We start from the raw sequence: 25,957 nt of genomic DNA on the forward strand, positions 1-25,957 counted from the left end.
GGCACCCCCGCAGCGACACTGCAGCTCCGAGGGGCGGGCGTCCCCACTCCCAGTGTGATTTTATTTACATTAAAAAGAAAACCCGCAGTTTTCAATGAGCTGGGGCGATTGTTCTGCGAGTTCGAGCCACTTCCACCCCCGGTGTCCAGTGGTATCTCAAGTTGTCGCGCATCCCGCGGCGCCGCGGTCAGCCACCCGGATAACTGGCCGCTACGCACCCACACGCCGCCTGCGTAGACGCGGCCGCCCGCCCTCCTGCCCTGCGGCGAGCATGCGCAGTCTCCCACAGCAACAAAGCCGCAGCCCCGCCCCGGCCCCGCCCCCGACCGCCCCTCACCCCGAGTTCCCATTGGCTGGCGCCACCACGTGCCCGCAGCGCAGGAGCGGCCGACCAATGAGGGCGCTGGTGGGCGTGGCTGAGGGCGGGGAGGCGAGGCGCGCCGGCGCGCGTCCATTGGCCGGCTCGGCGAGGGGAGGAGCCGCTGCGTCCGAGCGCCCCCGCCGCCGCCGCGATGAGCCTGAGCCGCCTGAGCCGCCTGCTGAAGCCGGCGCTGCTGTGCGGGGTCCTGGCGGCGCCCGGCCTGGCCGGCGCCATGGTGAGCTCGGCGCCGCGGCCGGCCCGAGGGCCGTTGGGGCGGGCGCGCGGCCGCGGTGACCGGGGCGGGGGGCGTCCGGCGGGGAAGCCGTGGGGGGCCATCGGGGCGGGGGCGCGCGCGGGCCGGGGGCCCCGCGGGTCCTGGGCGGGGGCTGGGCAGGGGGCGGGGCGGGGTCGTGGTCGGGACCCCGGGTGGGTGTCCCAGGCCGCTGCGTCGCGGCGTCGAGGGGCGCCCTTGGCCCTGGGCCCGGTGAGCGGGGGCCCCGACGGGCTGGAAACCGGGGTCACGCGCGCGGGCGCCCGCCCCTCCCCCGCCCCGCGCCCCGGGCCTGCGCGGTGCGTCACAGACGGCGGTCCGGCGCCCTGGCTACGGCCCTTGTCCCCCGGCGCGGCCCTCGGTGGGCACAGCGCGGCCGGAGCCAGGCGGGCATGGCCCGCGGAGCCGCCGCCTCCCCGGGTCGCCGCAGGCAGCGGCGCTGGTTGCCCGGCAGGCGGCGGCGCCGAGCGCCCCGGAGGCAGCAGGCGCGGACGTGCCGGCGCAGGAGGGCGCGCCCCCGGCGGCGAAGGGAGCCCTGTCCCAGGGGCCCGGGGCCCATGCAGTTCCCGGCCGCGGAGAGGGGCTGCAGCGCCGACTCGCGGGACCCGGTGCGCGCGGGCCCCCACCCCCGCCGCGGGATGGGCCGCAGCGTCTCCGGTCGAGTGCGCCCTGCGGCGCAGGGGGCGGGCGCCTTCGAGGAGGAGGAGCCCTCGCTTTTCTTACCCCAGGGCGCTGATTTTTTCGGCGCGGATCCGCCCAGGATCCCTTCCTCCCATTGGGCCCCGGGCTGGGCGAGTGGGCCGGGTGGCCGGGGGCCCCGCGCGCGCCCCGACGTCGGCCGGCCGCTCAGCGCGCCCTCGACTTGCAGTGTGCAGCCCGCGACGACTGGCGCTGTGCGCGCTCCATGCACGAGTTCTCAGCCAAGGACATCGACGGGCACATGGTTAACCTGGACAAGTACCGGTGGGCACCCGCGGGCCTAGTGGGGGAGGCGGGGAGAAGGCGGGTTCCCCTGGCCTCGCCTGACCGCCCCATCCCGCCTCCAGGGGCTTCGTGTGCATCGTCACCAACGTGGCCTCCCAATGAGGCAAAACGGACGTAAACTACACTCAGCTCGTCGACTTGCACGCCCGATACGCTGAGTGCGGTTTACGCATCCTGGCCTTCCCCTGCAACCAGTTCGGGAGGCAGGTGCGTGGCGGGCCTGGTGTCCCTGGGTGGGGCGTGGGGAGAGGGTCAGAGTGCCTCTCCACTCATCCCCGCACCGCCGCGCGCCCCAGGAGCCAGGGTCTAACGCGGAGATCAAAGAGTTCGCCGCGGGCTACAACGTCAAATTCGATATGTTCAGCAAGATCTGCGTGAACGGGGACGACGCGCACCCGCTGTGGAAGTGGATGAAGGCCCAGCCCAAGGGGAGGGGCATGCTGGGAAAGTGAGTGGACGGCGGGAGTGCGGGGAGGATGGCCCCGGGAGGCTGTGGGGGTTCGCAGGTGCCGTGGGATTTGTCGTGACCTCGCTCTTTTTCTGCAGCGCCATCAAGTGGAACTTCACCAAGGTGAGAGAGCTGGGGGAAGCATAGCAGGGACTAGGTCCAGGGCTGGCCGCTGTTTATTCGGGCACCAGCTGCGGCTCGCCCAAGGGGCCCCGGGCCCGGGCCAAAGGGGGCAGCAGGTTGGGGGCTGCTTGCCACAGCTCCCTTGCTAGGGTCCTCATGGTTGCCTCCCGCCCTGACGTGCGTCTCCGCAGTTCCTGATTGACAAGAACGGCTGCGTGGTGAAGCGCTACGGCCCCATGGAGGAGCCCCTGGTAGGTGCCTCTGCAGGGAGCCCGCGGGGGCGGGCCACAGGAGGGGGCCCCCCTGATCCCTCTTTCCCGCAGGTGATAGAGAAGGACCTGCCCTGCTACCTTTAGCTCCACAAGTGCGTCCCCCGCCCAAGCCCACCGCCCGCGCCCCTCGGAGCCTTCCACCCGGCACCCATGACGGCCGGCCTGAAAACCAGCGCGCTGGTGGGGCCGGCCCGAGAACCCGGCGTGCACTCCCGCCGGAGGAAGGTCCCTCGGCCGGGCTCGGCTGCGGCTCGGCGTCCCCACCCCTGTCTTGTGGGAATAAAACATACAGATTGGTCTGCTGGCTGCTTCTGTCTCCCGCGGGGGGCGTGGGGGGGCTCAGGGTAGGTGTCTGCTCCCCAGGCTTGAGGGGGCGTGAGGGAGGAGTTCTGAGGTTCAGAGGGCTGCCCCTGGCTCCGCAGCCCCCTTGCCTGCTAAGCACAGCTTGGAGCACAAGCAGAGCTGATCTTGGAGGAGATAATACCTCTTAACTGGCTGTTAGTTCTGGGGCGAGAGTTAACCCGTTAGGAGGCAGTTGCTCGGGCGGCCTGGGGCCTCAGCCTTCCCCAGTGCACTGAGATGGGAGGGTCAGGGCACCCGGGCCTTAAAGGGCCCTCCCCACTGGGGGCCCAACACACCTGGGGCCGGGCATCGGGCCAACATGGTCTGGGCACAGAGCCACGCAAGGCAGGGTCTCCTCAACAGAGTTGTGGTGTGGACGCTGAGCCGGGGCACCCTGGCCTGCCTACGGGGCCTCATTTGGCAGAAGCAAGGGGGTGTTGTGCACAGTCCCCCCGTGGGGGGCCCTGCAGCCCAGCACCACTTGACAGCCTGGGGGGCCCGGGAGGCGGTGGGCGCAGCCTGCCTGCTGGCAGCTTGAGAGAGCTATTGTGGGGAGGGGGTGGCACAGCTGGAGAGAGGCCAAACCTCCCCCCCTTGCAGTGCCCCCATGGAAGACCAGCAGCAGGGGGCGGGGACCTGCAGACGGAGGAGCTGGGAGATGGGAATAACCCGGTTTGAGACCCCAGGTCCTGGGGGCTGCTTCCACTGGCTTCTGCCCACTTGTCTGCCTCCCGGATGGGGCAGCGTTCTGCAAATTCCGGGCCAGAGGCCAGGCATCCTCCCCACGGCTTCCAGGAAGGGCCTGGCGCCCACTCCTGCCTTCCAGACCCGGCCCAGCTCTGGGGGCCTCCTGTCCCTGGGCTGCCCTGCCTGCCAGCACCAACACCCCTGAGGAACTCTGGGAGGAAACCGAGGCAGAGCCACAGCCCTGCACACGAGGCTCTGAGGAACTGGTCTCCGCACACTGGGGTCCCAGGTGGGGCTCCTGTCTCTAGCTGGCAGGAGGCGACCAGTGTCTGGTCCAAGACAGCACGGGCATGGCACGGCCAGTCCAGAGGCAGCTGGCCTGCTAGAAGGTGCCAGGACTGCAGAGGACAATGGCTCTGGGGGTGGGGTCTGTCTCCCCCAGCCTGGCCCCAGACACACACACACAGGCGGGCACAGAGGGTGCGGACAGCAAGGTGTGGCTGTGGCCTAAGGAGTGGGCCCCCTCTGCAGGCGGCAGCCAACCCACCTCACTCTCCAGGGCGGGGCCGCAGCAGGTGCCCCCTAAAGACCCTCCTGGAGCAGACTCGCCGCTGTACCCCGCACTGTTCCTGCAGGTTGGAGGAGCAGACATGGGGAAGTAGTGAAAATGCACATATATTTAAAAAAGATCTCTTTACATATATACACTTGACATAATTATAAATACAGATAGAAACTGGGGGCCACCCGCCCCGTGGACTCCCAGAGCAGATTCTGGGGTCTGGGAGAGGCGGCCGGGCAATAATTTAGGGAGCAAAGAACAGGAAAAGGGAATTGCATATATTAACGGGGGTCTGCCCCACGGAGCCCCCCAGAGAGGCGGGGCCCTGAGCACCTGGGGTTTCCTGAGTTTCCAGCTCTTGGGGCACCCAGTTTTGTGGATTTCAGGAGTCGGGGCCTGGTGCCCCCGCCCAGGCCTGGAGGGCAGGAGAGGAGAGAGGCACAGAGAGGGCGGCCCCCGCATCGTCCTGAGTGGGACCTGCACGCACCGCCGCCTCACCAGGCAGGGGGCGCCCCACAGGGCCGGCAGCTTCCGGGGGGGTCTGCCTAGGCAGGCACGGCCGGGAAGGCACTGCAGTGAGGCCTGGAGGCTGGAGGAGGGCGCCCCCGCCCCCCTTCTCTCAGTAGTCGGCAGGAGGCCTGGGCCCTGCTCACCCTCGATCACCCCCGCCTCGGTGGGAGAAGACAGCGCCTGTGCAGACGCAGTACTACAGATAAATAGGTTTCGTCCGGGCCTAGGAATTGGGGAAGTGGGGGCTGAAGTGGATGACGCTCTGGCGCTCGGGGCCCGCCCCGCCCCCCGCCACCCCCGCGCCGGCGCCCAGCGGACCGGGGGGCTCGGCGGGCGGCACGGCGTTGAGCGAGCGCAGCATGTCCTCCAGGACCTCCTTGAAGTTGATGTCGCAGCCCTGGTGCACGAGCGCCGCGGGGTCGGCCGGCGCATCGGGGGCGCCCAGCAGCAGGCCAGCGGGGCCGGGGCCGGCGTCCGGGGCCGGCGGGAAGGCGAAGGGCGAGGGCGGCGGGAAGGCCGGCGCCGGCGGGCTGTAGGTGAGGTCCAGCACCTCGCCGGGGCCCACGGACAGCGCGAGCGGGCCCAGGGTGGGCGTGCGCGGCGGCGGCGGCGGCGGCGGCGGGAAGCCGCGGCCCTGCGCGTTCCTGCGCTTCACGTCGGCGTCCATGAGCCGCAGCTCCTGCAGCACGCGGCGCACGCAGCCCTCGGGGATCTTGATGCCTGCGGGGGGCGGGGGGGCCGCGGTCAGGGCCGCCCGCCCCGCCCCCACGCCGCCCCGCCCCGGGGCGCGCCCGCGTCGCTCACCGACTTGCTTCTTCTTATCCTTGGTCTTGAGGCGCACGATCTGCAGGTAGCTGCTGCTCGTGACGTCGGCCATGACGGCGGCGATGCGGCCCCACACGCGCAGCAGGGCCCCGCACAGCATGTAGTGGTGGCGCAGCCGCAGGCCCTGCACGCAGTCCTTGCCCTCCTGCACCAGCCGGCACGGCCGGTTCCTGCGCGGCGGGCGGACACACGGACACAGACGGGGCGCTCAGAGCGGCCCAGGGAGACGCTCCACCTCCTCGGGGTCCCGGGACGCCCCAGACGCCCCCCGCGCCCCCTCCCGCCCGGCGCTGTGTCGGGGACCGTCCCCCGGAGAGCCGCCCCGAGAGCGTGGCGGGGCTGTGCAGTGCGGCCCCCGTCCAAATCCGACCCTCACCACAACGTGTGGCTGCAGTGCGTCAGCGAGAAGCTGTAGCTGCTCTCCCAGTGCTCGCGGGCCTCCTCCGCCGCCACCTGCGGACACGGCCACGTGAGCCCAGCGCAGGCGGGGACACTGAGGCCCGGGGCGCCCCGGGCCTGCTCAGCCTGCACCTGGCGGCTGCACGGGGCGCCGGCCAGGAACCTGAATAACGGGGCCCCGAGCCGCGCGTCTGGGGACCGGCCCCCACCCCGGCCTACCCGGTGGAACTTCCGGCAGAGCCCGTCGAGGGTCTCTGGCTGGCTCTGCCGCCCGATGTTGGGCTTGTAGACGGTGAAGAGCTTCCCGCGGTTCTGCTCGGCCAGGAGGCAGCTCGGCTTGTTGCCGCGAACCTGGGCGGAGGCGTGTGTGAGGCGGCGGCGGGCGCCGCACGTCCGCGGTGGGGTCCCCGAGACGCGGCCCCCCCCCCCCCCGCACCGCCCGGGGTCCCGCCCACCTTGTGGGAGAGGTAGAAGCCGTCGTGGGCGCCCGTCAGCTCCAGCGACCTGGCGTAGGCCTCGTCCCACCTGAGGCCGCGATCCACGCTGATCTAGGACGGCACGCGCGCGTTAGGGCCGGGCCGGGGCGCGGCAGGGGGGAGGGCACGGGGCCAGGCCGCTCACCTTGTAGAAGACCACCTGCCCGTCCTGCGGGTGCCCGGGGGCCAGGAACACCTGCTGGCTCTCCTCGTAGATCTCGTCGATGCCCGGAGCCAGGTCTGGGGAGAGGGCCGTCGGACGCGGTGAGCCGTCCAGCCTGGGGCCCGCGCCTCCGTGGGTGTCAGCACGCCCCTGGCCTTTGGGGGGCCTCAATGCCCAGCTCTAGGGCCTCCCCTCCCCCGGGGAGCGCGGTGGGGGTCGCTCGCAAGCCCGTGCTCACCCAAGATGCCCATGTCGTATTTGCCCTCCTTCTTGTCCACCTCGATGAGGTGGTCGAAGGTGTCAGAGAAATACTGGAACAGCGCGTTCTGCTTGTGCACCTCCAGCCCCAAGATGCGGTTCAGGAACTTGGTGATGGAGCAGTCTGCAGGGCGGCGGGCAGGGGCCTCAGGCTGCGTCGGGAGCGCCCGCCCGCCCACGTCCCGGAGAATGGGCGACCCTCCTGGGGGGGTGTGGGGACGCCAGTCCGGGGAGGTTGGGGGACCCGCCTGGGGGGTGTGGGGACGCCAGTCCGGGGAGGGTGGGGGACGCGCCCACGCGGAGAGCGCGCGCGGGACTCACCCCTCTCCACGTCCAGGCCGCCGGACCTGGACTCGCGCCCGACAATGCCGACCGAGAGCAGGCCCTGCTTCATGTCTGTGGGAAGGGAGGCCTTACGCGGGGTCCTCGGGCGCCGGTCCCTCCCCAGCCCGCGGGGGCCCCTTGGTAGGAGCAGTCCTTGGACATACATCCAGTCCGCCAGTCCCAGCGCCCCAACCTGCTCGGGGCGCACCAGCCCCGCCCCCCAGGGAGCCCGCGTGCCCCGCTCACCGCGGAAGAAGGCGGCGTCCCCTCCAGGGTAGCCCCGGGGCAGCGGCACCTTGTTCTCCGTCTGGCTCAGGATGGTGGTGAGGACACAGTTGAGGGCCCGGGCACCGTACTGAGTGGAGGCGAGGAGGGCCGGGTCAGGGGCTGCGCTGCGGCCCCGGGACCCCTGCTTTCCGGGCCCCGCCCCTCCACGCCCCAGGTACCTTGTTCTCAAAGTTGTACTTGCTCAGGTCTCGGGACTCGGTGGCGCGGCGGTCCCCGTGGGTCAGAGCCCCCTGCCGGGACGGGAAGGCCGTCACGCGCGCCCCGGCCCCTCCCCGAGGAACCGCCCCCGCCCGCAGGGTCCCCGCCCGCCCGCCCGCTCACCAGGCTCTCCAGCCGCTTGGCGACGATGGAGGCAAACCTGCGCTCCCCGGCCAGCTCGGAGATGAGGAACACGTACTCGGGCGCCGAGACCTGGTTGGACCGGTGGGTGCGGCCTGAGGGCAGAGGGGACGTTCAGGGGCCATCCGGGGCGGGGCCAGCCGGGCGGGGCGGGGCGGTCAGCCCGGGGGCGGGGCCGGCGCTCACCGAACTGCTGGATGGCGCGGTCCGCGCTCCAGGGCAGCTCGAGCGTCATGTGGACCCGGCGCCGCTGGTTCTGGACCCGGCGGTCGGCTTGGAGGGAGACGCCGGAGCTGGAGGCCTCCGAGATGATGGCCACGAGCTGGGGGACGCGGACGGGCCAGGTTGGCGGCGGGGGGGTGCAGCCCACCCGCGGCTTCTTGCCCCTCGCACCCCACGCCCGGGGCCACCTGGACTCGTTTACGGGTGACCCGCACCGAGTCTCGGTGCCTGCCTGTGGGGGGCACTGTGGGCTTGGAATGGAGTCAGGCCCACCCCGCTCACCCCTAGAGGGAGCACCCTGCTCAGGCACACGTGACGCGCACACACGCGTGTGAGATGCACACGGACACAGCAGGGGCTGGGGTGGCCGTGGTCCCTGAGCCAGCCCCTCAGACCCCCGTGCCTCCCCCGTCACCTGGGCCCTCTCGGGCTCCTCCCACAGCACACGGGTGCCCCGGAGACCCCACAATGGCCCTCCGCTCCCTGCGTTCCCCACCTTCTCCCCGCTCATGAAACGCTCCTTCTCCCTGAGGTTCACGTGGTCGATGGAGAGGCCCTGCTCCGCCCGAGACTCGAAGGCCACGGTCCCGTCCGGCCTGGACACCACGCGGCCCTTCCTGCCGGTCATCTGTGGCCGTGGCGGGGGCAAGGGGACAGGCTGTCAGGCAGTGTGGCCACCCAGGGGCTGGTCCCTGGGTGCCTCAGTTTCCCCGTCTCCCAACCTGGGACCCTGGGGCTCCTGGGTGTGTGTGTGTGGGGGCAAAGCGCATGCCTTTGCACTACATCCTAGGCTTTTATCACAAAGCAGCCGAGCTGGGCAGGGACTCGTGGTGGCCACCAGGGGGCGCCCCGGGCTCACCTCGGCCACGCACTCAGGGCCCCCCAGCTGGTCGACGAGCTCGTCCAGGGTGTTGAGCGGCAGCTCGCGGCCCAGCGCCCGCACCTTGGCCAGCAGGTCCTGCTTCAGCCGCTCCACGTGCTCCAGGACACCAGGGCCGTGCAGGTCCCGCTGCGGGGGGCACAGCGAGCCTGCAGGGCCCAAGGGTCAGGGCACCAGCCAGGCCACCTGCCCACAGCCCCCTGTGGTGGGACTCAGCCCCGGGCCCTCGAGGACGAGTGGGAGTGGGGACAGCTGGGTGCACAGGTGGCCCTGGGGGCACCGTGGACCCTGTCACATCGCTTTTCTGTGCTGGCTCCCCGAGACCAGCTGAGGTATGGGATGGAGCCTCCCTGCGTAGAGCCCCCACGTCTGGGCCCAAGCCCAGCGACCTCACCAGCACCCAGGGGCAATGAGGACCCCCGTGGGTCCTCATGGGGCTGGGGAGCAGGGAGGACAAACGGAAGCTCAGGGCCCAAGTGCCCCCAGCTGCAGGGCTGGTGAGGGAAGGAGGCTCGGCTGGGGTTCCAGAACATTCTCCCTCCCCCAGACTGCCCGTGTGAACCGGCCCTGCCTCTGAGCAGCCACGTGGCCCCGACCTCCCCTCTCCGAGCCACAGTCTCCCCATTCGTGAGGTGGGGAACGCCGGGCCTGGGCCTCACCGCGGTCGTCAGCCGGGAGCCCGATGGCGTCCACGATGACCACGTCGTCGTCCACCAGGGACTCGGGGGAGGAGTGAAAGTCGCTGTCCAGGCCGGCATCCGACTCAGTGCTGCTGTCGTCGCTGATGCGGATCACGCCCGCCACCTCGCACACCAGCCGGGGCGCCTTGGCCCCACGGCCCCGTGGCCGCCCTGCGGGGGAGGAGCCAAGGTCAGCAGGCCAGCCTCTCCCCCGTCGCCGGGGCCTGGCCTGGGGGGCCAGCTCGGGTGAATCCCTACGCTTTCGGCTGCTCTCCTGGGTCACGCTGTTGGCCAGGGCTCGATGTCAGAAGGGCAGTTTTAACATCCCCGACTTCCTGATATGGTGATGCGTCCTCGGGTGGCGCCTGGGGAGGCCGCACGCCCATCCTCAAGAGGTGGCCCTGGGTGGTTGGCCAGAGGATGTGCCTGGGCCCTGAGGGGACAGCAGTCCAGGACACCCTGAAGGCTGGTCTGGGAGGTGGAAGGGAGGGACTAGGCGGTGGGGTCGGCTCTGCCCCCAGGCCTGGCTGTGTGACCTCAGTGAGGTGCCTGGCCTCTCTGAGCTTCACTTCGGCTCACTGAGCTGACACTCGGCCTTCGCCTGGAAGAACGGCGGCTGCCCACACCAACAGGTGTGATGACGACCACTTCCTCGTCCCAGGATGCTCTTTTTTTTTTTTTTTAATAATTTTATTTTTTTCCCCGAAGCCCCAGTAGATAGTTGTATGTCATAGCTGCACATCCTTCTAGTTGCTGTACGTGGGACGCGGCCTCAGCATGGCCGGAGAAGCGGTGCGTCAGTGCGCACCCGGGATCCGAACCCGGGCCGCCAGCAGCGGAGCGCGCACACTTAACTGTTAAGCCACGGGGCCGGCCCCCCGGGATGCTCTTTAAAGGGCCCCGTCCTAGTCCACACGGCCGGCGTGGTTTTAGCCGCGGGCTCGCTTCCAGTGGGGGAGCGCGAGGCTGTATGCCAGGATCCCGTGGCCCTGCCTTCTGGGGTAAGGCTGAAGGCCGCGGTGTGTGGCCGCGTGGGGACGAGCTAGCGGCGCCCCCTCCTGCAGCACCGGGCTTTTTTCTAACTTGGCAGCAGAGGAAGGTCTCTGGCTCTGCCGGACCCACATCTCCTGGGCAGGCAGCGCGGCCGGGAGACTGCTGCCCGCAGGTTTCTCTCTAGAGAACCTCTGCTCCCCGCCCGCCCTCTGCGCCCATCAGACCCTGGACGCCCTCCCCCACAAGCCGACTGTGGTTTCGTTCTTCCTTTGCAGGGGGATGCTGGGAAAGGGGCAGCATCCCACCCCCTTGGGCTGCCCTGGAGGAGTAGGGTGGCGGTCAGCGGTTAGGCCAGCTTAGTGACAGAATCCCGTGTGGCTCTGCAGAGAGCAGTAGAGGGGGCAGCGGAGTGACCAGCCAACCCACGGACGATGCACAAAAAGGAGAGACTGGAAGGCAGCAGCAGGACGGAGCGAGGACAAGTGGGAGGCCCAGGAGGGCCACAAGCCAAAGCCGCGGGCGGGGTGCTTACGTTTTCTCTTGCTGCCGGCTCCTCTCTCTCGCTTTCTTTTGGTTGAAGGAAAGTGCTTCTGAATCAGAGACAGGAAGACACCCCTGAAAGTGAAAAGCTGAGTTTATTCACTATGAAGACAGGTCCTGCTGTCCGGCCAGGAGACCCGCAAGGCCACTGGGTCCTGTGTACAGTTTGCTCTGGGGTGGGGGGCACCCAGCACCAGGGGCCCTGCGGTGGGTCAGAGGGAGGGGCTGGGCCTGGGCGGAGGGTCTCACTTCAGGGCTCAGAGAAGGGGGGAGGGGGGTGGAAAGGAGCTGTGAGGACAGCAGGGTGGGGTGCCCACCCGCACGCAGTGGGCCTGTGGCTGCAGGGGGTGCAGTTTAGCTGTGATGGACTGGGCGTGGGGCCGGGGTCTGGGTGGGGCTCCCGCCGTCAAAGGGCCCTCGGCTCTGCCCACGCAGGATGACCGTCTCGGAGGGATGAGGGGCAGCCGCAGATGGCGGCTCCCAGCATTGGGGCAGGTGGGGTGGGTTTGAGGAGGGGTTGGGGCTCCCTGGAGAAAGGAGATGACGCCAGGCTGGGGGGGGAGCTGGGATGAGGAGGAGCTGGCAAGGGGCCGTGCTGGGACCCTGGCCCAAGCTGGGCTGGGGCGCCTTCCTAGCCCTGGGAAGAGAGGCCAGGGGCTTTGGGGACCCCAAAGGCCAGTCTCTGAAATCAGCGGACTCCTCCTTGACAACAGCGCTGTCCCTACGTGGGGGGGCAGCCAGAAGCCTTGTTCTGAAACCCCGGGACCCTCTGAGCCCTGTGGCCGCCCGTGGTTAATCTTTCGGGCTTTAAATCTGGAGCTGGGCCTAAAGCACTGGGGGTCGAGGTTGGCGTCTCCCGCCTGCCCGCCTGCTCCCGGGGCTGGGGGGTCTCGGGGCAGCACCAGGCCACAAGTAGGCCCCCAGGGAGGCCCAGTGAGCAGGGGCACCTTCTCAGGTCACACAGCAAGGGGGTCCCGGGCGCGGCCGCCCCGCCCACCCCTGGGCGCCACTCACTCAGCAGCCGAGACGAAGCAGTCGAGTTGCCCGTCCTTCTCGTCCAGCACCTCCCGGGTCCGAGCCTCACCCGTGGACTGCAGCCCGATCACCACGCACTGCGGGGGGCGAGGGGGTGAGCTGGGCCCTGGGACCCCCCACCAGCCCTGAAGCGTGGCCCAGAGGAAAGCCCCAGGCCCCCCAAACCCAGCCCCCTGCAGCCGTAGTCTGCCTCGGTTTCCCCCTCCTCCCTCCCCTTGTGTCCCACTCGTTGCCCGGCCCCCAGCACCCCCAGATCCACCCGGGACTCCGCATGGCAGCCGACTGCCGGCGCCGGCCCCCCTCGCTGTTCTCTGCCCGGCCCGCCTCCGCCCGCTCACCTTGTCCCGGGCCAGCTCCTCGCGGGCCAGCTCCACCAGCCGGCGCACCTTGGCGGCCACGCACAGGTACTTGAAGAAGCGCTGGTGGGCTGACCAGAACTGACCCCACAGCGACTTGCGGGATTCCAGGCCGATCCAGTCGGCCGCCTGCTGGAACACGCTCAGGGCCTCGGCCCACTGCAACAACACGGCCCGCTCAGCTCGCCGCCGCCCGGCCGCTGCCCATCCCCGACCGGGACCCGGGACCCAGGCCCGCCGGCCCCCAGCCTGCTGGAATTCGGGGCCAGGGGTGGGGGTCGTAAGGAGAACAAGAGAGGCGCCGCCAATAGCCCAGGAGTCAGCCATGTTAAAAAACCAAAACGTGTGATGCAGGCGAGGCCACGGTGGAGGGAGCAGTCACAAGGGGCGGGGCAGCTGCGGTGACCGCCTCCTGCCAGCAGCCACTTGTCTCTGACAGTTTACACCAGGGGTCTCAACGGGGCAACTCTGCCCCCAGGGGACACTGGGTGACGTCTGGGGACATCTGGCGTTGTCCCACTGGGGAAGCTCCCGGCATCGAGTGGGTGGGGCCAGTGATGCTGCTCAACCCCCACAGCGCCCAGGACGGCCCCCCACAGAGAGTGACCTGGCCCGAATGTCCACAGTGCTCAGGGGGAGGCCCTGTGTTGGTTTGAGCTGAAAGAACCATCTAGAACACGGGCAGGGCTGCTGCTCAGGGCTCATCCCATGTGGGTGGGATCTGACAGAACACGGGAACCCATCCACATGGAGGGGACGCTGAAGGAGACGGGGGCCAGGCCACAGGCCACAGAGACGTGGACACTGAAAACGGCCATGCGCTCTGGGTCACGACCTGGGGGAAAGTGCTTGCAGATGGTGGGAAGGGGAGGCGGCCGGTCCTACGCCCACGTCATTAGTCACTTAAGGATCCCTGACCTGAACAGAACCGAGACACGGGGCTCCCGCCAAACACCAACAGGCGGGCCGGCTGCTGCCCCCCTCCGTGACCTGACAAGCCCCTGTGGCGTCTTTAGGGACAAGGAGCGACGCACAGAGTGTCCACGTGGCGGAGACCGTCGTCTGCTCACCAGCAGGGCCGCGTGGTTGTAGACGCGCTCGAAGGCTGGGGCCAGCGGGATCTCCTCGATGCGGAAGGTGACGCCAGAGAAGCTGAGCTGGCGGGCGATGTACATGCCGCTGACCTTCATGTCCATGGCCACGATCTCCATGGCGCCCACGCCCCTGCGGACGGGGACAGGGCCCTGAGCGCGGGCCGGGACTTGTCCACCACATGCGGGGTCCCACCTAGCGATGAACTGACTCTGGGGAGGGCTGACACCTGGGGCTGAGCCCCGGGGGGGAGGAGGGGCTGGGTACAAGTACACGGCACGTGCAAAGGCCCTGGGCTCTGTTTGCTGCGGCAGATTCTCATTTTACGATCCCTCTGGGGGCCAGAGAAGTGTGAGCTGGGGTGTGGAGGGGGCACACAGACACCAGGCCCCAGTGTGTGATGAGCAGGGCCCCCAGGGGGTCCCCTGCTGCCTCCGTCACGGGCAGGGAAGGGTGCTCACCTCTTCTCGATGGCATGCAGAAACTCCTCAAAGGTCCGGAAGGGTGTGCCCTCACCCCAGATGCCCAGGCGGCTCATGTAGATCATGTTCCGGGGCTCGGAGGCACCTGGGGGAAGGTGCCATCAGCTCCTCCAACCCAGCGAGGTCGGGGGGCCTTGAACATGGCCAGAAATGGCCCTCGGGCCAGGAACGGGGCTGAGGCTCTCAGAAAAGTGCCCACAGGTGGGGTGCCAAGGGGCTGGAGCCAGCGGGCAGAGGGGAGCCCCTGATGGGGGTTGGCGTCTGCCTGGGGAGAGTGACCTCTGCCTTCAGGCCAGGTTGTATGGGGTGCAGACAAGCAAAGCCACGGATGGCATATTGGATGCCACCCAACGGCTGCACCACAGCAGACATCACTAATTGATCATGGCACATGCGATCAGGCACCCTCCCTGCCCCTGACATACTGGACACCCCCCAGGGCTGCACTAGAGCAGACAATGCTAATCGATGATCGCACGTACAATCAGGCTCCCCTCCCTGCCCGACACAATGGACACACCCGCAACTGCTGCACCAGAGCAGACATCGCTAATTGATGACGGTAAGTGCAATCAGGTTCCCCTCCCTGCCCCTGACATACTGGACACCCTCCAGGGCTGCACCAGAGCAGACATCGCTAATTAATGATGGCACGTGCGATTGGGCACCTTCCCTGTCCCTGGCAGCTGTCCTCAAAGACCAGCCCCACCCCCGCCCCCCACGGGCCCCTCACCTGTGGCGCTGGCATAGACCACCCTGGCCAGGGGCAGCTTGTTCTGCAGGTCCAGCACGGCCTTGCCCATTTTGGTGGAGCTGGCATTCTTGGCTTTGTGACACTCGTCAAACACGATCTGGGGTGGTGTGGGTCAAGGACTGTTCTGGAAGGCAGGCTACCCACAGGCCCTGGCCTGACGCCCCCCCAGGCTGCCCGTTCCTGGTTGGGGGAACTCGGCAAGATGCCTGGGGGCGGTGTGGCCACGGGGTGGGGGCCTTGGGTGTGCAAGGTCATGAGGGCGGGTGGGAACAGCCTCTGGGCCACACACGATGCTGACGTGTGTGTGACGGCCTTGTGAAGACCTGGAAGACGAGGCTGACGCACAGACACGCACCCACGAGCATCAGGGAGGGGGGGCCTCTGAATGAGGGGTGGGCTGTGACTGTGCCCACCAGGAGCTGGGCTCGTATCACATTCACAACTGAACACGAGTCTGCACTGATCTCAATTTAAAAACGACGCGGAAAAACAAACTGAAAGATACAGAAAGTTCTTGACGTTTTAAGGGAGAAAAAGCAAGTTACGGACAAGGATGCCTATCATGAACCCACTTGAAAACAAAGTGTGTCTACACACACGTGTGCACATACACGTGATGTGCGTGTGTAAAGGGCTGACGGAGGATCTGCGAAAATACAAGCGAAGAACGGGAGCCTGGAGCCGAGCACACAGCCCCTCGGGGTGGAATGTTAACACCGTCGTCATTTCTACACGCTGCGGTGCCCAGTGTCAGTCAGGTGCCCAAGGCGCACCGTGACCCCAGTCCTCCGCGTGGCCCGCAGGAGCTGTTCTGTACTGAGGCGAGCGTCTAACAGTAAACCTGTGAACACGCCCTTGTGCACAGAAAGGACACCCAGGCCCGCGTCCCCCTTCTGACCCGTGATTGGGACCAGGAGCGAAGGGCACTTCTGGAGAGCGTGGGGGCCGGTCCCCCCACTTCTGGGAACAGCCTGGAGGAGACAGTGAGAAGGGGTCTCCCTGGACACACCCGCTCACTCCTGTTTATAAAGCAGAGAGGCTGGAAACCACGGGAATGTCCCCAAGACCGGAAAATGGCTGTGTAAGGGCAGAGCAGTGTGACACTCGGGGACGAGCAAACCCGAGGGCTCAGGCGGGGAAGAAGAAATTGAGGTGAAATGGTACACACGGGACAGCCCGGGGCTCAGGAGGACAAATATCCTGCACGGCCGCCCCAGGCTCCACCGTGGGAACAGAGGCCGCCTCAGCAGCAAGAGGCAGGGTCTGGTGACAGATAAAGGGGCGCCCTCTGCAGACATCCCGGCGGTGAGCGGTAGGCCCCCTGGTGCCCACTGCAGGGCGGGGCAGGGGGGCGGCTCGGTGAGACTGAGGGGTCTGCTGGAAGGGTGTTAGAGAAAAAACGTGTCTGCACTCGGTGTGCAATTAGACAAGTTAGCGGAGATGCGGTCAACTCTGGCTTATTCTCCTACGCCTCACTTTCCCACAGTTCGGCAGGAGGAGAACAGACGTGATCTAAGTTCCAGGGGAGAAGATGGGAAGGGTGGAACCAGCCCCCCAATCAGGGGTCTTCTTGCCACAGCCAGGAAGGGCCTGGGACCTGACACCCACTGGCCAAGCCCAGGCAGCCTTGCCTCGTGCAGAGCCGTCCTCTGGGCCTCCTGGCCTGGCCTGCCCACCCCAGGAGTCCAGACCAACTGAGGGGGGAAAGTGCTCCACGCCCCCACACCTCCGGCCCGCGGTGTCACAGCAACCACCACCCTAGCCTGTGGTCACAGTCCGCCTGCTGGAGCCAGGAGGCCCAGGCAGACCGCCAGGGGCAGAGGACAGCGGTCACTGAGGGTGAACCTCGCAACGAGAACATTCCTCTGCCGAGAATTCCTCCCGCGTGAGGGGGTGGGGTCTCAGGTCCTCCGGGCTCCTTCCGCCCCGCCAGATCCCATCATGATGCAACCGGAGAGAGACGCCTCCCTGACCCCTCCCGACCCCTTATCCCACGGGCCCCCTCCAGCCCCGCCTCCCTCCTCTCCCCTTCCCCTCTCCTCTCACCACGCCCCCACCCCTGTGGCCCCTTCCCTTCAACCCCGCCCCGTCCTTCCAGCCCACCCCACTTTGCCGCCTCCTCCCCCTCCTCCCTCCCGGTCCTGTAGCCCCTTCCCTCGACCCGGCCCTGTCCTTCCACCCCACCCCACCTCGCCCCTTCCTCTCCTCCCTCCCGCCCCTGTAGCCCCTCCCCTGGCCCCCTCCCGCCCGCGGGCAAGGATACGACGCCGTCGAAGGCCTCCCCGCACCACTCGAGGATCTGGCGGATGCGCGTGCGGTGCTGGCCGCCGGCCTGGCTCTCCCCGATCAGGGCGGAGTAGGTGGCAAACAGGACGCCCTCTGAGGTAGTGTTGTCGCCGTACTTGATCTGCGAGAGAGGCGGGCGTGGGCGCGCGCGGGGGACCCCGGGGCGGGGGCGTGGCGGCGGGGCGCACACCCACCTTGCTGAGCGCGTGCACCGCGATGCAGGGGGCCTCGATGTCGCGCAGGTCGCGCTCCGCGTCGTACTTGAGGTCGTTGGAGACGCTGAACCTGCAGGGCGGGGCGTCAGGGCCGTTCCCGCCCTCGGCCCCGCAGCCCCGCCCCGCCCCGCCCCGCCCCGGCCCGGCCCGCGCGGGGGACCCACCACAGGGACTTCTTCCTGCCGCGCAGGTAGTTCTCCAGGATGATGCCGGCCACCGTGCGGCCCTTGCCCACGCCCGCGCCATCGCCGATGAGGAAGCCGGCGCGCTGCCCGCCCGGGAGCAGGACCTCGTGTTGCTGCGGGGACGGGGAGGGACGGGGTCAGGCCGGCGGGGCGCCCTCCTGCCGCGGCCTCCCCAAGCGGGACCCCCCACGCGGGACGCGGACAGGGTGGGAGACGCCGGGGTCACCTGGCACGCGTAGGTGATGGCCTCCAGCTGCAGGGCGGACAGGGTCCCACTGTCCGAGGCGGGCAGGGCGAGGGTGTAGGTGATGTCCGGCGGCGGGACGCTGGACAACGTGCTGGTCTCCACCACGCGGTCCGGGTGCTGCTTCCCGATCTTGGCTGGAGGAGCGTGGCCAGGGATAGGTCAGGGGCAGGGCCGGGTCAGGCAGAGGACGTAGCCAGAGTTGGCTCAGAGGCGTGGCCCAGGGCAGGTCGTGGGTGTGGCCAGGGCCAGATTGGGGGCGTGGCCCAGGGCAGGTCAGGGGCAGGGCCGGGGCAGGTGGCGGGGGCAGGCCTAGAGCGAGAGCGTAGCCGCAGGTGGATCAGGGGCGTGGTCCAGGCCCGGTTGGGGGTGTGGCCAGGGGCAGACGGGGGCGTGGTGGAGGGGCAGACGGGGGGGCGCGTAGGGGGCGTGGCCGGGGTCTCAGGGTCAGCTCCGGCGGGGCTGCCCTCAGAAGGGGGAGGGGGCCCATCCGCGCTTCGCACAAAGGATGGAGGCAGACCCCTGAAATCCTCGCTGGGGGACGGAGGCGGCCTTACTTGCACACACTCTGGTTTGTTCCAGGCGTGGATTACCGCCAGGATTGCAGAACCACCCCCTGCCTGCTCACAGCTCCCATGCCTGCCTTCCCTGCTCGCCACCTGGAAGCCAGCGCCCCCGGCCCAGTGGGGCAGTGTGGTCAGGTGGTGGGCACTGGGGGCTCCTCCCACAGGGCACACTCACACTTGGAGGGCACATAGTCAGCGTAGGTCTCCGTGTGGCCCAGCTCCTCCGCCTCGTCCTCCTCGGCCTCATCCTCCTCCTCGGGCTGACTCTGAGACTGAAGGCCGAGCAGTCATGCCGGGGACGGTCCTGTCCCCCCCAGCACAGCCACCCTCCCGCCAAGGGGCAGGGGCCTGGCCCACCAGCCAGCCCAGTGACAGGGGTGGTGGGGTCTCAGTCTCCCCATCTGTGAAACGGGCAGCCCAGGACCCAGGACAGGGCAAGTGCCTGAGTGTGAGTGGCCGTCCCTAGTCCCCAGGAGGAGCAGGCAGGGCTGGGGAAGGGGCCCGGCTCACCTGGTAGCTGATGAGGAGTGGGGTGCTGGGGAGGGAGGGCACAGGGTCCTGGAAGCCCGTAAATGACCCACTGGGCAGGAACAGCTGGAGGGGAAAGGGAGGGGAGACAGGCCGTCAGTCCAGAGGCCAGATGGGAGGAAGAAGCACCTCGATTGACCTGGCCCAGCCTCCAGGGGGGCTCTCCATGCCGTCCTCTTGCCCTCGTCCAGGGCTGGCCGGTTCTGATGAATGACAGGCCCCTTCCCTTCGAGGTCCAGGCCCAGGACAGGCCTCCTCAGAGACTGGTGGCGAGACCCACTGTGTGCCAGGTTTCATGCACTGGGGAGCATGTTGGGTCCCTTGGGGGTGGGACGAGAGCCAGTAGGACTGTCTCAGGGGCAGGCAGGTGGGCCTGGGCCCTGTGAGCCTGACAGGGTGGTGACCACGCCTCGTCCCGCGCTGACATGCGGCCCGATTCATGCAGCATACAGGGCCGAGGGGCAGTCCCTGTGTTTCCTCCTGCCCCCAGTGCATAGGAGCCCCCAGGGGTGGTGGCTCCTCTGCAGGGTGAATTGGCTGGAACCCCCTGTCGCACAGATGACCAGAGCAGGGACATGTCCCAGACCACAGTCTGGCCCTGGGGAGACTGACAGCCCGAGAGTCTCGTCTAGGGGGATGGAAACGGGGCGGCCAGAGCCGGGTGCCTAGGCGGAGTCCCTCAGCCATGGGGGACGAGGCCTACCGGGGGTCTCAGAATCGACACGGCATCCAGAGCCCATAGACGGGCCGGGACACGAGACCCAAACCTCGGCAGACCGAGTCACATCCTGGCCCTCAACCTGCCCCCCAGGGCCTGTGCAATTCCAAAACATACTTGCTCCTCATAAATAAAAATCGTGAAAGTAACACGTGGGGCCATCTTAAAAAACCCCACCGTGAGACCCACAATAGCAATGGAGAAATCCCTTCCAGACCCTGTCCGCACGTGGACCCCACCGTCCCAAGACCGAGGATCGTGAGGGCCGCGCCCGAGCACACGTGTCAGGGACGGTCTCAGGGCAACAAGGTCCCCGGGGGGGTCGGTCACGTGACGACCAACTCAACTCCCCCGACGCCCGCTGTTTCCAAGGTGAAGAACACGCCGGTTTTCTCAGAGAGAAAATAAAAGGGAAGCGAGGTACCGGGAGGCCAGCAACCTGCACTCAGTTCCCCCTCCCTTTTCGTTTTTAAATTAACAAAAACAAACAAACAACGAGGCCGGGTTCCTGGAAGGCTGAGTCGGGGTTCCTGGCGGCCGGCAGGCGGGCAGCGTTGGGTTTCAGATGCCCTCCTGCCGCGCGGGCCTCTCGGGCCTCTCGTCCTCCACGAGGAGCTGGAGCCGGTGGGGGGACCCTGGAGGCAGGCAGCGCCCTGCCCCACTGGGCCCCTGCGCCCGGGCACGGGGCTGGGCCTGGGTCGCCCACTGAGGCTGCCAAGGGCGAGGACCGCACAGGCTGCCCCGGGCACCTCCCACCCCCGCCGGCTCCACACCTCCCAGGCCCGTGTGTCCTGCTGTCCAGTCACAGACCCTTCCTCTGGGCTTCCTGTGGTCCCTCGAGGTGACCAGGCAGGGTGTGCCCATCAGCGTCCACTAGGGTGTGGGCTACGTCCAGCTGCTGGATGGAAGAGATCACCCCCTCTCCCCGCAGTGGGAAAGGCCCGGATGGTGTGAGCCCTGCTTCCCTCACCAGATACCCTCACTGCGCAGTCCTGGGAAGACACTGGAATGTCGGCGTGGCGCACCTGGGACCCCCCTCACCCCGGGCCCGGCCACCTCCTGCGTCCCCCGGTCCCTCCGCCGTTCACGTCCTGCAGGAGGAGCTGCATGGACGCCAACCCCAGGGCTTTAGCCGCTGCAGGAAGCTGGCCACGAGCTGCCCGTCGCGCTGAGAAACAGGTCCAACCCCGCCTTGCCCCGGGGCCCGATTCTGCCAACCTCACCCTCTGGGCTCCCACCCAGCCAGGCACTCAGCCCACCGCTGACCCCGGAGCCCATCGGACTTGCTTCTGCCTCTGACCCGGCTGATGCCTCCTCCTCCAGCCCTCAGCCCGAAACTGCCTCTCCAGGGGGACCCCTCCCTGCCCACCAGCTCCGTCCCGTCACGTAACCTCATGCTCCTCTAGCCCAGGGTCGCCCCTCAGCCTGTGGATATTCAGAGCCGGGTCATTCTCTGTGACGGCTGTCCTTGTGCTACGGGGTGTGAGCAGCATCCTGGGCCCCACCCACTTGACACCAGCACCCCTCAAATGTCCTCAGACATCGCCCAGTGTCCTCTGGGAGCAGAATCACCAGAAGGAGAACGAGCATTGGAAATGGCTTTTCCCTCACCTCCTGGTGGACCCAGCAGAGCAGGGGACAGCCAGGGCCCCGCACACGGCAGGGCGTGGAAGTCCAGCCACCCGCGGCACTGAGAAGACCTTTCATGAGGACCCTCGACCCACAACCTGGTCTGCATCTGTGAACAGCCCAGACCTGCCCCAGCCCGGGGACAGGGCTGCGGACAGCTGACGGCACAGAAGCCGAGGGGCACTGACCTTGTCGTGGGCAGAGGGGCCGGTGCTCACGTCCCAGATGGTGGGCACCTGGCTGAGGCTGTCAGCGGGCAGGAAGTCAGGGGTGTCGGCGATGTCTGAGAGGGAGTCCACGGACGAGGAGAAGATGGAGGCATTGGAGAGGTCGTCAAGGAACGAGGAGTCCTGCAAGACAGGCTGGTGAGGGGCCACCGGACAGGTGCACAGAGCGTCCACCCACATGTGGACAGGTGCACGGGGCGTCCACCCACATGTGAACAGGTGCACGGGGCGTCCACCCACGCGCGAACAGGTACAGGAGGTCCACCCACACATGGACGGGACACAGGGAGTCCAGTCATGCACGGGCAGGTGCACAGGGTCCACCCACACATGGGGCACCGGGCTCCAGCCACGCACGGGCAGGTGCACGGGGTCCACCCACACATGGACAGGGCACCGGGCTCCAGTCACGCACGGGCAGGTACACGGGGTCCACCCACACATGGACAGGGCACCGGGCTCCAGTCACGCACGGGCAGGTACACGGGGTCCACCCACACATGGACAGGGCACCGGGCTCCAGTCACGCACGGGCAGGTACATGGGGTCCACCCACACATGGACGGGGCACCGGGCTCCAGTCACGCACGGGCAGGTGCATGGCATCCACCCACGCGCGGACAGGTGCACAGGGGTGTCGACCCACACACAGACAGGTGCACAGGGTGTCCACCATTGCACGGGCAGGCGCACGGCGTCCACCCACGCACGGGGACAGGCGCACGGGGCGTCCACCGACGCACGGGGACAGGCGCATGGGGCGTCCACCCACGCGCGGACAGGGGCACCAGGCATCCACCCACGCACGAGCAGGTGCATGGCGTCCACCCACATGTGGGCAGGTGTAGGGGGTATCCACCCACACAGAGACAGGTGCACGGGGCGTCCACCCACGCACGGGCAGGTGCATGGAGAGTGTCCACCCACACAGGGCAGGTGCACCGGGCAACCACCCACGCACAGGCAGGTGCATGGCGAGTGTCCACCCACACAGGGCAGGTGCACCAGGCAACCACCCACGCACGGGCAGGGGCACGGCATCCACCCACATGGGAACAGGGGTGCAGGGCATCCACCACAACAGGGACAAGTGCTTGGCGTCCACCCACGCACGGGCAGGTGCACCAGGCATCCACCCACATGTGGACAGGTGCACGGGGTCCACCTACACAGGGACAGGTGCATCAGGCATTCACCCACACACGGACAGGTTCACGGGGTCCACCCACACAGGGACAGGTGCACCAGGCATCCACCCACACACGGACAGGTGCAGGGGTGCACCCACACACTGGAATATGATGCAGCCATGAAAAGGAGTGAAGCCCTGACACAGCCACACCGCGGATGGACCTTGAACACACGATGCTCAGTGAGAGAACCAGACACAGAGGAACATGTGGTGTGTGATTCCATTGATGTGAAATGTCCAGAACAGGACATCCAGACAGAAAGTGGGTTCCTGGTTGCCAGGGGCTGGGGAAGAGGGATAGGAAGTGACTGCTGATGGGGATGGGGTTCTTTTGCGGTGATGGAATGTTCTGGAATTGGACAGAGGTGGTGGATGCACGACTCTGTGAATGTACCCAGAACACTGAAGTATGTGCTTTAAATGGGTGAGCTGTACGGTATGTAAACTGTATGTCAATAAAGGTGTTTAATAAATAAAGGAAAGAAGCGAGCAGGAGTGACAAGGGAGCCCCCACATAGGCAGCACCAGGAGAAGGTGCCAGGCGCCCCATGCCACCCTTGGCCCTTCCAGTGGAGGAAGTGGCCTAGTGGAGGGATGTCAGGATGCAGAAGCAAAGCCAGGGGGTCCCCAAGCTGCCCTCCCTTCTGGTCACAGGCACAGCGTGCCTGTGTGTGCCCATTCTGCGCTGGACATGGGGACAGGCGGGGACCAGCCCCTCAGGGTTCCTGGACCAGTGGGGAGTGAGCCCCCCACCAGAGACCCCACAGCGCCCCACTGGGTTGGGGTGCCCACTTTGCAGACAGGGACCCTGAGCGCCCCAGAGCTGGGGAGGGCGCAGCCCCGTCCGCCTCCCTGAGCCCCTCCAGGACCAGATCAGGGGGTGGGGGAGCAGCCCTCAGCCGACCCCCACAGGGAGGGACCCCCCAGAGGGAGGGGGCCCCCAGGCCCTCCTGGCCTGCCCACTGTGGCTGCAGAGGGCAGGGTCAGCTGACATGTGGCCCTGACACATTTCAGGTCACTCGGTGGCACATTTCCCGAGCAGGGTGGGGGCCGGTGGGGATGGCCGAGGCTACATGGAGAAGCCGGGGAGAGCCGCCCTCGGGAACCCCCAGATCCCGAGCACCGTTTACACGTCTCTGCCTGTCGGGGCTGTTCGCAGTCGTGGCCGGGCAGCTGCAATGCCGGGTGCACGTGTCCCACTAGCCAGCAGGGAAAGGCCGGGAGGATGGCGGGGGCTGACCGGCTGGGGTCTCAGATCAGGGGACTCTGGGGAGAAAGGGGACGCCTGGGCGCTAAGCCCGCCCCGATGTGCCCAGCTCAGGCTTCGAGGCCACAGCTGAGCTGGCTTCTGGGGGCAGAAGGCAGGCACTGAGAACAGACCCCCAGGGTCGGCCTGCGCCAGGCCTGCCCCATGTCCCCATGTTCCTGGGGCCCCCCTCCCATTGATCTCTGTCGGAATCAGATCCCTACTCCCTGGGGTGGGGCCTCTCCAGGCGACACCATCTGGCTTCCCAAGGCTCCGTGCTCAGACGCCAGCGCACCCGGGGATGGGGCCAGGGTCCACCCAGCAGCCTCCCTGGGGATAGCGGGACGGGGGGGCCTCAGTCTGCCCATCTGCGGGATGGGATCGGTCCTAGTGCTGACCGGGGGTCAGAGGCCATGTGGGAAAGACCACCCATGGCCAACGGCACATGGGGAGTTGAGGGGACGGCCGCTCGCTTCCACAGCGTGCAAGGAGAGAGCTCTGACCACCAGGCCTCTCCTCGCCTCTGCCCCCTGGCTGCATCCGCCTGGACCCCCAGGGGGCAGACCCCAGCCTCCCCATCACCATCTCCAGCCAGTAGGACCTGGCGGTGTCCCGGGCAAGTCCAGGTGAGGAGGCAGGGCCTGCGGCTGCCCAATGGGGAGGCAGATGTTGGCGGGCAGGACGGGCTCGGGCACAGGGGCCTGGGAAGGTTGATGAAGCCCCGACTCCAAGCTCCGGGACAGAGGCAAGAGGCAACCCCAGCCCAGGAGCGGAAGGGGCACCTCGACGCTCCCTGGGGCGCCCGGCACCCTCACGAGAGCCTGGTGACTCTACAGGCCAGAGCAGCCATCTCGGGGGGAAACTGAGGCAGTGGTGGGCAGGTCCGGCCCTGCTGACCCCGAGGCTTGTTCTCTGCCCTCCGGGACCTCCTCTGGGCTCCACCCCATCCCCGGGCAGCTGGGGTCCAAGGTGGGCCGGCCCGAGTACGGCAGACGATGCCAGAGAAGGCTGGACTGCAGAAGCTGGCCACCCGGTCCCCGTGAAGTGACAGGGCAGAGACCCCCAGAGACCCCTGCAGGCGGGCCGGGGAGTGGTCTGGGTACAGGGGAGGTGGCCGCATGTGTTTGTAGAATCTCTCTGGGGCCACATCTGGTGTGGCCTTCTGGGCGGGCACTACCCAAGCCCAGTCAGAGTGACGACAGCCCCAGGGCCATCAAGTCAACGGCCCTGCTTCCCAAGGGCCACACGGTCACTGTGGGCAGGCCAGCCCTGATGAGGGGAGACGGGCTGGCAAAAGGCGGTGCCCAGGGGGACCCCACCGCTCTGCGAGGGCTGCGCACAGCAGCCCTTCCCGAGGACAGTGTGGAGGGGCAGGGACCCTCCAATGCAGGGCCCAAGCAGCCCCCCTCCACCAGGAGGTCAGGGTCCCCGTCAGCAGGGAGAAGCCGCGTCGACAGCAGGGACCCTGATGTGGCGCGATGACAGGTCACGTCTCCTCAGAGGTCTTCCCCCCGATAACCCATCACTCTCAGCGCGATCCTGAGAAAACAGGAGACGAGCCCCAGCAGAGGTGCGTCCTGCCGGCTCCTGCCCGGTCCTGCTCACGATGGCCCCGGGCGCCCTCACGAGGACCCGAGGACCGTGGCAGAGACCATCCCCGCCCAGAGGGGCCAAGGAGCCATGACGTCTGAATGGGGTCCTGGGACAGAGGACACCAGGTGGACGGAGGAATCGGAGGAAAGTGCGGACTCTGGTTCATAAAATGCATCCCCCCCGCCCCCCAACCCCAGCAGCTGTGAGGACGTCGGCACTAATGTGAGGGGTGAGCACAGGGGACTCGGAACCATCCTCACGACTTTCCTGTGAATCTAAAACTGCTCTGAAACAGTCCATTTAACAGGCAGGAGCTCTCTCCCCCGGCCACAGATGCCAACCCCCACCAGACGCCCCGACCACCGGCCATCAGAATCAGAATTGAGAGGAGGCGGGGCTGCACAGGGTCCCAGGTGTCATGGGGAGGTGGGCTCCGAGGGGCCCCTCCCAGCTCACCGCCTGTGGGGGTGGGCCGGCGACCCGACACCCCGCAGCCACCAGCAGCCCTCCAAGATGCCCCCGGCCCAGAATCACCCTCCCTGGGCCCCCACCCTGAGCACCTCCTCCCAGGACCACAGGCCCCCACCCGGCTCCTTCCATGCAGCCCCCGAGTGGGGACGGAGCTGGGTGGTCACCCGACAGTTCTGGGGGACCAGGAGGGC

The 25,957-nt window shown here is 67.8% G+C and overlaps 2 protein-coding genes across 5 annotated transcripts in view; one reads left to right on the top strand and one right to left on the bottom strand.

Annotated features, from left to right (window-relative positions):
• The first annotated feature begins 476 nt into the window (after nt 1-476).
• Nucleotides 477-2,640, top strand: GPX4 (glutathione peroxidase 4). Of its 2 annotated transcripts, none has more exons than XM_058537827.1 (7): nt 477-596; nt 1,501-1,595; nt 1,679-1,823; nt 1,913-2,064; nt 2,163-2,187; nt 2,379-2,438; nt 2,511-2,640. In XM_058537827.1, the coding sequence occupies exons 1-7, from the start codon at nt 513-515 to the stop codon at nt 2,541-2,543; spliced, it is 594 nt and encodes a 197-aa protein (XP_058393810.1). In that variant the 5' UTR covers nt 477-512; the 3' UTR covers nt 2,544-2,640. The 2 variants fall into 2 exon arrangements, with proteins under 2 accessions (XP_058393810.1, XP_058393812.1); XM_058537829.1 differs by lacking the exon at nt 477-596 and adding an exon at nt 1,010-1,240.
• Nucleotides 2,641-4,504: 1,864 nt separating this feature from the next.
• SBNO2 (strawberry notch homolog 2) overlaps nt 4,505-25,957 on the bottom strand; it is a 51,327-nt gene continuing 29,874 nt past the window's right edge. For 2 of the 3 annotated variants that reach the window (XM_058537830.1, XM_058537832.1), the window contains 28 exons: nt 21,226-21,387; nt 18,673-18,756; nt 18,338-18,434; nt 17,579-17,733; nt 17,332-17,465; nt 17,147-17,237; nt 16,930-17,073; nt 14,646-14,763; nt 13,892-13,997; nt 13,409-13,562; nt 12,321-12,497; nt 11,962-12,059; nt 10,940-11,022; nt 9,394-9,585; nt 8,714-8,883; nt 8,351-8,482; nt 7,819-7,954; nt 7,615-7,727; nt 7,452-7,523; nt 7,252-7,360; nt 7,003-7,077; nt 6,662-6,805; nt 6,406-6,500; nt 6,240-6,332; nt 6,004-6,135; nt 5,762-5,838; nt 5,365-5,555; nt 4,505-5,280 (listed from right to left, as the gene is read on the bottom strand). In XM_058537830.1, coding sequence (XP_058393813.1) covers nt 4,784-5,280; nt 5,365-5,555; nt 5,762-5,838; nt 6,004-6,135; nt 6,240-6,332; nt 6,406-6,500; nt 6,662-6,805; nt 7,003-7,077; nt 7,252-7,360; nt 7,452-7,523; nt 7,615-7,727; nt 7,819-7,954; nt 8,351-8,482; nt 8,714-8,883; nt 9,394-9,585; nt 10,940-11,022; nt 11,962-12,059; nt 12,321-12,497; nt 13,409-13,562; nt 13,892-13,997; nt 14,646-14,763; nt 16,930-17,073; nt 17,147-17,237; nt 17,332-17,465; nt 17,579-17,733; nt 18,338-18,434; nt 18,673-18,756; nt 21,226-21,387 — 3,831 coding nt within the window. In that variant the 3' untranslated portion in view covers nt 4,505-4,783. The remainder of the gene's footprint in view (nt 5,281-5,364; nt 5,556-5,761; nt 5,839-6,003; nt 6,136-6,239; nt 6,333-6,405; nt 6,501-6,661; nt 6,806-7,002; nt 7,078-7,251; nt 7,361-7,451; nt 7,524-7,614; nt 7,728-7,818; nt 7,955-8,350; nt 8,483-8,713; nt 8,884-9,393; nt 9,586-10,939; nt 11,023-11,961; nt 12,060-12,320; nt 12,498-13,408; nt 13,563-13,891; nt 13,998-14,645; nt 14,764-16,929; nt 17,074-17,146; nt 17,238-17,331; nt 17,466-17,578; nt 17,734-18,337; nt 18,435-18,672; nt 18,757-21,225; nt 21,388-25,957) is intronic. The other variant, XM_058537831.1, reaches the window with a different exon arrangement.

Source organism: Diceros bicornis, unplaced genomic scaffold (genome assembly GCF_020826845.1).
Source record: "Diceros bicornis minor isolate mBicDic1 unplaced genomic scaffold, mDicBic1.mat.cur scaffold_67_ctg1, whole genome shotgun sequence".
Lineage (NCBI taxonomy): Eukaryota > Metazoa > Chordata > Mammalia > Perissodactyla > Rhinocerotidae > Diceros > Diceros bicornis.